This window comes from Trachinotus anak, unplaced genomic scaffold, assembly GCF_046630095.1.
Source record: "Trachinotus anak isolate AG129_WGS33_773 ecotype Australia unplaced genomic scaffold, CSIRO_AGI_Tana_v1 ptg000024l, whole genome shotgun sequence".
Classification (NCBI taxonomy): domain Eukaryota; kingdom Metazoa; phylum Chordata; class Actinopteri; order Carangiformes; family Carangidae; genus Trachinotus; species Trachinotus anak.
The window spans coordinates 2,711,489-2,722,304 of record NW_027273875.1 but is presented as its reverse complement, the minus strand read 5'-3'; the positions used below and the strand labels follow the sequence as shown (position 1 = coordinate 2,722,304).

At 36.9% G+C, this 10,816-nt stretch overlaps 1 protein-coding gene across 1 annotated transcript; it reads right to left on the bottom strand.

Moving 5' to 3' along the window:
* Nucleotides 1–222: 222 nt before the first annotated feature.
* On the bottom strand, nt 223–6,722 carry slc22a5 (solute carrier family 22 member 5). Its single transcript, XM_071461603.1, has 10 exons — nt 6,205–6,722; nt 6,010–6,113; nt 3,923–4,077; nt 3,598–3,769; nt 3,336–3,456; nt 2,915–3,009; nt 2,473–2,687; nt 1,224–1,406; nt 971–1,106; nt 223–328 (listed from the first exon to the last, which is right to left on the bottom strand). The coding sequence occupies exons 1-10, from the start codon at nt 6,592–6,594 to the stop codon at nt 223–225; spliced, it is 1,677 nt and encodes a 558-aa protein (XP_071317704.1). The 5' UTR covers nt 6,595–6,722.
* Between the last annotated feature and the right edge of the window lie 4,094 nt (nt 6,723–10,816).

Genomic DNA, 10,816 nt, shown 5'->3' with positions numbered 1-10,816 from the left:
AATTTAAAGAAGTCAAATTTTCTCTTTGCAACATTTCTAAAAAATGTTCTTAAATTGATAAGCACCAACTGAGTAAAAAAATAATAGTTATTAAAAATGATAAAAACAAAAAACATAATAACGAAACAAAACAACTGTTCTTTGAAATGGTCTTTTGAATCCCCACTATATGTGCTTGGGATTTTATTTTCAGATATCAGCTTATTTCCTTTCTCTCTCTCTCTATGGAGTAAGTGTCTGCACATCAGATTTGGCCTCATGTTGTATAGGTGAGTTCCCCCCTCCTCCATTTCCTGCATATTTCTTCTTTTTGGGTCCACTACACAACCTGTAATTGAAAGAAAGGGATGTTAAAAATGGCAAATGAGCAACACACATACCACAGAAACATTTTGGCAGTTTACATATTTATATTTTCTACTTATCTTCTTTTCTTTCATTGTGCTGTAAGTTATCACATACATATTTTTGAGCTTTGAGCATATGTATGGAAATAGCCAACATTCAAGTCTATAGTATCCTTTCTTTACTATAGAGCCAACAAAATAGAATATGAAATGCATCATCACCTAAACAGCTCTTTAAGCTCTTTCCAAGATGAGTACTCAAACCACTGTAACTTCAAACACTGCACTCAGTAGACCACACACACACACACACACACGCACACACGCACACACGCACACACCAAAGACAACTCACGTTGTGCAATAACTTCATACACCAACCATATAATTTCCATTATCTGCTGCTATTGTTATTGTATATTTTGTAAATATCCAATTGTACATATTATTACATATTATTATCTACTATTACTGTCCACCCTGCTGCAACTGTACATTTCTCCACTGTGGGACTACTAAAGGGTATCTTAATCTTAATTGGTTTAGTCTTTATGTTGCTGACTTAGTGTTCTTATCTAATCTAAAGCAACGTGCTAACGGTGACCTGAGTGCACAGTACCCACCCCAGACATTCTTGCATCTGCTCCACTGTTTCTGGAAGATCTTTGTTGAGAGTCTCCGGAAGGAAGAAGTTAACCACAGATGAGGCAATGGTGAGACTTCCCATGAGGATATAAGGCAGAACCTTATTATAAGTGCCTGTAAATAACAAAGAAGCAAAACCCATTAAAGTCTGTATCTTTTAGATACATTGAGCATATCATAAGAGAGAATGTCAATCATTTTTGTGAGATACTTGAATCAACCTTCACATACCTAAATAGATGACATAGGGCGCTGTGATACTGCCAATGCGTGCAGCAGAAGAGCACATTCCCATGCCCACGTTCCTCAGTACAGTGGGGTAGATCTCAGCAGTGTAGATGTAGACGATGCTGAAGGCCATGGTGAAGCCAAACTTCCCAGTCATTTCCAGAGCCAGAGCAACAGACTGAAGGGCTGAGGAGGTGAGAGAGGAGATATCTGGAGTGATTTCTGAAGAAATGCTCTAAATTTACCAAACTGCCCTCATCTTTAGTACTTTAACAAAAGGAGACAAAACTCTTTTAAAGACTAAGTAATTAACATCATCTGATAACTTCATTACACAAATTTGGAATTTGTCACATGACCTATCAGCTCACATGACACTGGGTTTGTTTAATATGTAGCCTAGTTATATATTAATTTCTTCACAGCCCTGCAGCATTCTGCATGGCCTTTAAAATATACTTTGAAACTGGTTTCATAAAGAAACGTAATGATTGCCAGTGTGGATTTGGAAACTGCTTTCAATGGATACAGTCAAAGTACAGATCTGAAAAACACAATCAACAGCATAGGTGACACTTAACATCTGTTACAGAGCAGCCTGCAATCAGTTTTCTAAGAATTTCTTGTGACATATCTATATTAACCTGTCACATTTTACATAACCAGTGCCCTCTTATATAAAGCATTCTTCTTGGAAACAGGCTTGTCAGAAAAAGAAAGGACAATCACTTGACAAAGGTCACAAGGATGTGGAATGTATTTTTAACCTTTAGCAGAAGTACTGAAATTTTGTTGCAATATCGCATTAATATGTTTATATACAAACTTTTTTTTTTCACCTACCACCAGTGCTCTTACAATTCATGCTACTTTGTACAACAGTCCCTACATAACCAATGTTCTGTGGATTATCCAGAGAAACAGGGATATATTTCTGGAAAGAGGTGATGCCTTTGAATTATTTAATTTTTTGTTTTGCTTTACAGTATTTAGGGTGACAGCAGACATGGTCTCTGAACAAACAAAACATAGGCTACCTGCTTGTCTAGATACCAAAAGGTTTAAGTGAGAAAATATTTATTTTATCATTTTGTTCTATGAATGTTATGCTGCCATGTAAATGTGAACACTCATCACCAATAGCTGTGGTAAGAACTTATCCATAAATGTTTTAAATGCAGTACATGGAGTTCTAATGTAAATTACTGTGTGTCTGTTATGCTGTCATTTTAAAAAATAAAAGAAGTCTTACTGTCAGGGATGAATTGGATGAGCAGAAGAACTCCTCCTCCAATGACGAGGAACGATGACAGAAGTACTCTTCTGGGACATTTCTTTAGCAGCCAAGTAGAAACAACGTAGGCAGGGACCTCAGTAGTAGCTGATAAAAAACAGTTCATGAAGGGATTTCCACTCAGGTTTGAGGTGTTCAGGGATAAACCAAAATACCCAATGTTTATGGCCATCCTGAAAAAAGAAGAATTTTATTGTATTATCAAGTGAATGTCATGAGATGCAGGTTTTCATTGTAAATGTTTCCACTGGATTCTTGTTAACCCGTCACCGTGAATTTCTAATGCACTACACACATATGCATATAAATCAATAGCCACATCTTCACCGATTAACAAAGTTTTGGTGATTGTGAATGACCATTACTCAGAGCAGAATGAAGCAAAAACACAATCACTCACCACAAAAGCAGACACATCAGTGTGATGCATCTGATGTTCTTGGATTTCAGAACATCAAGCATGGTATATGTCCTGCTTGGAGGCATTGTCTGCAGCTAAAACCAAAGCAAACAAGAGCATTTGTATTGTTATGTTTTAAGGATTGCACACAGAACATCTCAAATATGTTATGAGCAGATTCAGTTTAGTCTTTGTCAACAACTGTTTCAGACATGGGAATGAAAAAAAGTTATGTGACAACTTTACAGTTGCCACATAACTTTTTTGAAATAGATTTACTTCGACTAGGCAGAAGCAGTCATAATAACAAGTAGCATACATGAACTGGAAGAGGAAACCTCCCTTCTGCTCGCAGGAGAAAACAATAAACTGTGACCTCACCAGTTGCATTGCACTCATTGTTAAAAACAATGAACCTCACCTCTTTAAAAATTACAGGTGGAGCTTCAACCTTATTTTTTCTTGCAGCATCTCTCACTATGGCCTCAGCCTCTTTCACTCTTCCCTGAGTGATCAGCCACCGGGGAGACTCTGGGATGAACCTGCACAATAAATTTAGGTTGGTCACAACAAATCAGAAAAAAAGGTTGTGTTTGTTTGCTGTTAAAACATGGATGCTCACTATCGGCACATAATATTCATGCACAAAATATAGAGATCAAAAAGAATTATGTGTAACGTACCACCAGAGAGGGATGTACACCACAGCAGTTGTGGACAGAACGGCAAGCAGAGTCCTCCATTCTCTGATGCCATATGCAATCCAGGGTAGAGTCATATACCCAATGCAATAGAAAAGAAAGGCTCCGAGAGTTGTGAAGAGCACTCGCATAGTCTTACTCAACACCTCTGTTCCTGTCCAAGACAAAACTGTTACTGAGGAGCTTGTGATTAAAAGGCGATAACCCAGAGGATAGTGAAAGCCAAAGTGTTGAGAGAAGTCACATTATCCATTTGTTTGCATCTTTTTGTGCAGCTGAGAAAAAAAAGATATTTTACATTTCATACCTAGTACAAATGCAGAAATATAGATGGATATCTGGGAGGCTCCAACAAAGAGGAACATGACACAGAACATTCTCCATGACTGAGAGAAGGACTGAAGCAGGACCGAGACACACTGGGCACCGAGAGAGATGAAAACGACCTTCTTCCTCCCAAACCTGAATGGACAAAAAAATGCATCATTGACAGTGATTCATAGAGAGAAACAATGATGGCAGTGGCATGTTTGTGATTGCTCTGTCCCTTTTTATACTATAATAACACAATTTTAGGATAATACAGCTGGGCAGGAGTCATAAACAACAACCAAGGACTTTTTTATGGTCAAACAGAGGAATTTATTAATTATGGGTGTTTGTTTCACTTGTTAAAGACCAGACTGAAGGCAAAAAGTTCACAAGCAACAAGTGAAGCACAAACCTGGCAGAGCATCAGCAGGGAAGATACCAAATGTCCGCTTATGTCATTGATACACTATTGACTTTAATTGACTTTATATGTCTGCATTTTGTATATATATATATATTTTAAATTTTTGTCACATCCTCCCTGCAATGAACAAGAAGCTGCTTTATATGTTTTTTGTAATCAGTTTGTTGCAACAACCAAGCAAAATGCTGATAATGTATCATATCTCATTACTATCAATCAGGTACAAGTGGGACTTATTGAAATCTAAGACATATTTTCAAGATTGGTGTAAGATTGGTGTATTATGTCCCCCATTGTCTACCATGCAGTTTAAAAGCTGCTCTGAAACAGTGACAGCGTCCATGCAGCCCTCCAATAAAAACAAGTTGCATGTACTGCTTCCTTGTATAATGCCATCACGGGACACTGTGCCTTTGACCTTTGCACCATTCTCTCTAAACACTACAGATGGATTTGTTGCTTGACCTCAAAGAGGGAATGTTAGGAGAGACTAAGTGAGCAGTAATCCCTGAACTGATAACTAACATGCAGTGTTAACAGCTTTATTGTAATCCTTAAAATCCTAGTATGACACAATCATGAAAAAGCTCAAAAACCTCAAAGACGCTCACCTTTACCCTTCCCTGTTTCCCATCCATTGTGCACAGTTTTCACAGCTGCAAAGTGTTCCTCACTGCTGCGACCTGAGCCACATGCTTTTCTACAACCCAAACTACACGACACTGAAGTCTGTTATGGCTGAACCCTTAAAACAACTAATATCAAATGCTCCTTGCGCAGTACTCTGACAAAAACACACCTGTCAGGTTCAACAACTCTACACTAACATCTAACAGCTGCTTGTCTCCCAGATCAAACAATCATCTGGTTTACATGGACAGGAAGCACAACCAGTACAACCCAAGACAGTGCTGAGATAAATCACAGTCTTATAACTAGGAAATGAAACAAGTATTTAGGAGTAATTAAATTCTAAATTAAAATAAATAACTAGTACAAAAAACAGCAACAGTTCTGGTAAGGACAGGGTTGTGTGGCAATAATTTCAAACTTTTCTTGTAAGGGGTATAGCTAATGGATGGGTGGATTTAGGAGAAGTCAGAAGGACTCCTGTCCTCTGGCTGCACATTTTAGTACCATCCACCACTATTATAATTTACACATTTGCCCTCAGGTTGTAGATGCTCTCTTAGTAAACTAATCCTGGCTGAATGTATTTCTGTCATTCCAGACCACTCCTGAAGGACAAAGGCATTTTTACATTTTACATTTGTGTACCATCACTGTCAGAATGACAATGATTTCAGTGTAGGAGACTTCAATCTTAGTGAGGAGAAATCCTCTCTTGGAGAAAATCAGCTTAAACAGTAGATGGGGCTGTTGCTACTATAATAACAGCTTATTAGGTCCAAGTCTCTGTTAACATTCACTGCAATGTGATATCCTCACTTAATAAACCACAATCCACTTATTAGTCAGTCATGCATTTTCCATTTTTCTTAAGACTTTAAGCAAAATGTACTGAATGATAGGATGAAATACCACATATGTAGTAAATGACAGAAAACTTTTACAAAACACAACACGTAAGTTTCGTACTGGAATATAGTAATATAGTTCATTATGTGGAATTTCACAGATGATTAAGGATGAAATACCTGTCAGAGAGCTGTCCTGAGATCAAGGATCCAACAAGGTATCCCACAAACAGAGTCGAGGAAGCAAAGGGAACTTTCCACTGGTTGTCACAAACAAGATCCCACTGTGAAAAGACACAAATTACAAACTTATTTCAAACAAACACTTTCATGACTTGCACCTTACACAGAAAACACATGCATGTTCATACTGACCTCAGTGACGATGTTGGATTGGTAGATTTCTTTGCTGTAGTTCCATCCATCTAAACATCCCTCCTGCTCCAGGTTAGTGAGGTTGACATCTCTTCCTGGTATATATCCTTCAGCAGAGAGATTTCTAACCACATCCAGCCTATATCTGCTGCACTGGCTCGGCACCTTTTCACCATCCACTATTGTAAAGGGAATGATGGCATTTCCCCACTCCTCAGTCAAGTTGACATCTGGAATGAGACAGTGGTGTTTCGGAGCTGCACCAACAAAGACAATGTAAAGCCCGTTGAATCCAGTTGAGACAAAAACTGTGTTCAGGAGGAAGAATGTGGTCCAGAAGTAAGGACCAGTCTGTCCAAGGAATGCAGTGTCTTCATCATAGTCTCCCATTCTTTATAAAAAAAATATCTCCCTGCTCCAGAGGGAGAAAAAAAACCTCTAAAATTCCTCAGAGTATGAGACGTTGTATCCCTCTTTAAGTCTTCAGCTTAGTACCAGAGTTGAGCTCTCTGTGGGGCACAGTGAGCTGGTCCCTCAGTGGGATGGAGTCACAATTCAAAAACTTCTAGTCCTGAGACCATTAAACCTCCTTTCAAGAGGACAACTTTTTCATCCTCAGACCGCTGGATCCACTGTCTCTCAGTTTATGAGCAGAAAGGAAAGCTATTTATCTGAGATTAGTGAATGAGAGATCTCTCACCCACTGATTTGATTTGCTAAAAGTGAAATGATCAAAAGCTTGAGAGTGGCCAGTCTGACCACCCAGCCCCCGCACCACTGTGGTCAAAGTGGTATTTTTTCTAAACAACATTCCACACTTTTAAATACCCCAAAGAAGTGCACGTGCCTGTACTCTAAATGTTGCTAAGTAGCATTAAGACTCCCACTGGACTATTTTTAAGACTCACTGCAGAAGCAAGCAGAAATTATAACAAATCTCTATTTTGGCTTGAAAATGCATAAAAAATATGTTAATTTAATTATATTCTGAATAAATTGCTAGAATACCACAAATACAAAAAAAAACTACACTTAATTTTACCGTAATACATATTTAGTCTGTTGTCTAATATGACCCCTGCATGCTGATTGTGTATACTGGTAATCTCATGAATATTCAAATATATAATACCAAACATAGAGAATACATTAATAAACCACAATTAAGCTATATTAATAATACAATGTGATGCATGTATTTTATCTTATCTCATCCTATCCTGTCTGTCATCTCTCTCTCTCTCTCTCTCTCTCTCTCTCTCTCTCTCCTGGATTAACTGTAGATTTTGGTCTAGTGTGAATGGTCTGCTAATGCACACAAATCAATATCAATTCAACAGTACAACAAATGCAGCCTCAGTTGGCTCCCTTCCCCTTCTAACACAACCATTGTTAGACCTGTACAAATACCTGGATCACAATGGAAATGCATTCATCTGTAATGGTCAATAAGGTAATCACAAATGAAATGTTTACATGGCATTTAAAAAAAAGTCAGCAAAATCTGAAATCTCATCATATTTAAGTCCTCTTTTCTCAGCATACTGCAACTACAGAGTAAAGCTTTCATTATGAACATTATTTCAGTCAAATTTTTCAGGTCTTCATTAGACCTTGAGCATAAGACAAAAGATTTTACTCAGGCTCCTATATTGGAGGGCCCTCTTCATGATGGGGCCTTGATCAGTTTAATCAGTACTTGAATTACCTTCCTTTCCTGAAGATAATCAGGAATCTTTCAACTGAGCAACAGGATGCAAATGCTAATTCTCTATTTGCAAGGCTCTGTGATTAAAGACATTTAAAATGTGACAAGATTAGATCATTGTCATCTGTAGTCTTTTATCACTGAGGACACCCATTGGATCTCAAATACAACTAGTCAAAAGTCCACAGACTGAATGATCTACTCCCATGAAAGTGTGAAAAGATGTTTAGGTTCTGTGGTGTAAACCAAAAGTAAAGATGCTCACATGCTGCTGTAGGTTTATTATTGGAGGAAGTTTGTTACTGCATCTGAACCATGTTTCTCATGAGTGGATAATGAGCTTAAATGATTTATTTTAACCATGTTATGGTAATCACATGGCAACTGAACTTCAGTTTACTTCTAAACTAATATAACACAGCATACAAAAAGCGTCTCCCGAAATTCTGTCTATATACTTTAAATTATGTGTATAATAATACTATCTGTCTATTTATCTATTTCTGAAGCTGTTATTTTCTAGTACTGAATGTGATACAGTTCAAAAATATGGTCATAAATAACAGATTGCTGAATTTCCTTTGCACACATTGCATAAGTAAGCACATTCCTCAGTTTCACAAAAAGCTAAAGCTCAGTCTGTGTAATCATTAACCTGGGCATACATGGCATAAATAAAAGACTCCCATCAACTAATTTACACAGTTACAGGCTTTACTGAGTGCTTGTGAAAGTGATTTCCTGCACGTGACATGTGAGAGCACATGATTGCCATCAGCACATGCATCCATATGTGAAGGGTCTGTGTCTGGTATCTAATTTGTTTTTGTTTCCTGTTTTGTGTGGGTGTACCTAGGACTGGAGCATAGTTTTTTTTGTCTTGTATTATAAATAAAATATTTTTTATTGTATTTTTATTTATTATTGCTTGAATTCTGAATTTTCAGCTCTTATACATAAGTTACTTATGATTTATTCTTCAACATTTATCCTTCAGGGAATATCAATCAAACTTTCAAATATATTGTTTTTCATTTTTTCATTTTTTAGCTCGACAGGTTGTAAACAAAGGGGCGGTTCTCTCTATGACCAATCACTTTTATTAATTAAAACAAATGAACAAATCACTATAGATTGGTGTGCAATCATTTATTTATAGTGGGAGTAGGTACTGCTGTACATGCCGGCATGTCAGCTCATGCAGCCATTATAGACAGAAGCAACATGTGAACACAGACAATTGTTCCAAGCATGAGTTAGAATTCATACTTATGCCTATTTTATGTATGTAGATAATATTAGCACTGGAAGATTTTATCCTGCTCTTTGAATACAGGATACACTGCAAACAGCCTGTCATTCTGGTGTGGGATGCTAGCATGAATTTGTCACAAATACAGAGAAAATTTAAAGCAATTTCTCTGCTGCCTGAAAATTTTAATGTTGACTGGAACATTATTGATCAGTGGGTGCAAAGAGTGTTATCTAGGCCTGATGCTGGAAAACTCTATTCAGTTCTAATTTACTACGGTGTAAAGAACCAGGAGTTAGCCATAAGTTTCATCCATGAGCCACCTTTTTTCAGCATTGCTTATTGGGGTCAGTGTTTATAAGCGCAGTGGAAACATGTTCTTGCTGTATGTTTTGTTTGTAAGTTTCCTTTAATTTGTGAAGGATAAAATTAATCTATAAAACTGGTTTAAGATTGTATCCATGAGTCTAATGTCTAATAAATACTCATTAGGCAAAAAATAATTGATTGACAGTGGCCTGCACCTGGGCCAGATGGGTTCAGATTAATTCTAGGCATCCCGTTACACCCTTCTTAATTGAACTTTGTACCATTACACTATTGTTTCTTTATTTGTTTTTATACTTACCATCTCAACCAAAAATAATGGTGTCTGATAATCCCTAGGTAGAAACATAACAAAGTTGGTTATCATATATTCCAGTGCTACTCCATTCTATATTCCATCATTTCCTGGAGGACACTTGAGGTTACAAAAAATAAAATTGTATCAAACTTCATTCTGCTTATAATATAGTAAAACAGAAAATTACACTTTAAATGAAAGTGACAATAAATGCCTACATACATCATTTGTATATTTGATAAAATAAGTAAACATAACATAAGCACTCATCATAGTTAGTTAGTACAAACATGAGTACAAAATATTTCCTACACCTTATTTATGGTTGAATGTGACGATGGCAGTCCTGATGTTAACACTAAATGTATTAAATTTGTAAAAATCCTGTAAAAAAAAAATTTACTGATATTATTCAGCTTGTGAGTTTTTAGACTTCATTTCAGCACCATGAATTGTTTAAATATCTCTTCATGATGGGGGGTTTAGATGTCTCTTGTATTTATATTGTTATTGGTAGCTATATTTGTGAAAAATCATACAAAATTCTTAAAGACTTCAGCTTTTAAGTAGGAGCCAAATATTTTCGTTGGAGGGCCAGATTTGGCCCACGGCCTGTTATATGCCTACCACTGCTATGAAGTATGATAATCAGTCGTTGAGGGAATGAGGCACTGGACATGCCAGTGAAAGTTTCTGCTCTTCTGGGAGGCTGAGACAGGAGATCTTTAAGGAGTTATACCATGGGAGAGTATAGTGCTTTTTATTCAGACCTTGACATGTATAGCAATGCCACTCATTGGTTTAATATTGTATGAGGGACGGTAGATTAATTATGTCATACCAGTTCATAGGAGGCTATCCAACCAAATTTGATTTGATTTATATTTACTTTTCCATGTAGTTTCCATGCTGTACATTTGCTTTAAAGAGATAACTAATGAAAATTGTAAACAGGCATGGTATGACGGATATGGAGTTTTCATCACATAATTCTAATAGGGAAAAAATAAATGTGTTATCTCACTCA

Bases quoted from the DNA above. Each gene is read 5' to 3' on its own strand.
- slc22a5 (XM_071461603.1), bottom strand. From the start codon at position 6,594: ATGGGAGACTATGATGAAGACACTGCATTCCTTGGACAGACTGGTCCT. The intron at 3,457-3,597 runs GTACGTTACACA...TTTATTGTGCAG, and splicing joins GTGTACATCCCTCTCTGGTG to GTTCATCCCAGAGTCTCCCC. The intron at 2,688-2,914 runs GTGAGTGATTGT...TTCTTTTTTCAG, and splicing joins CTGATGTGTCTGCTTTTGTG to GATGGCCATAAACATTGGGT.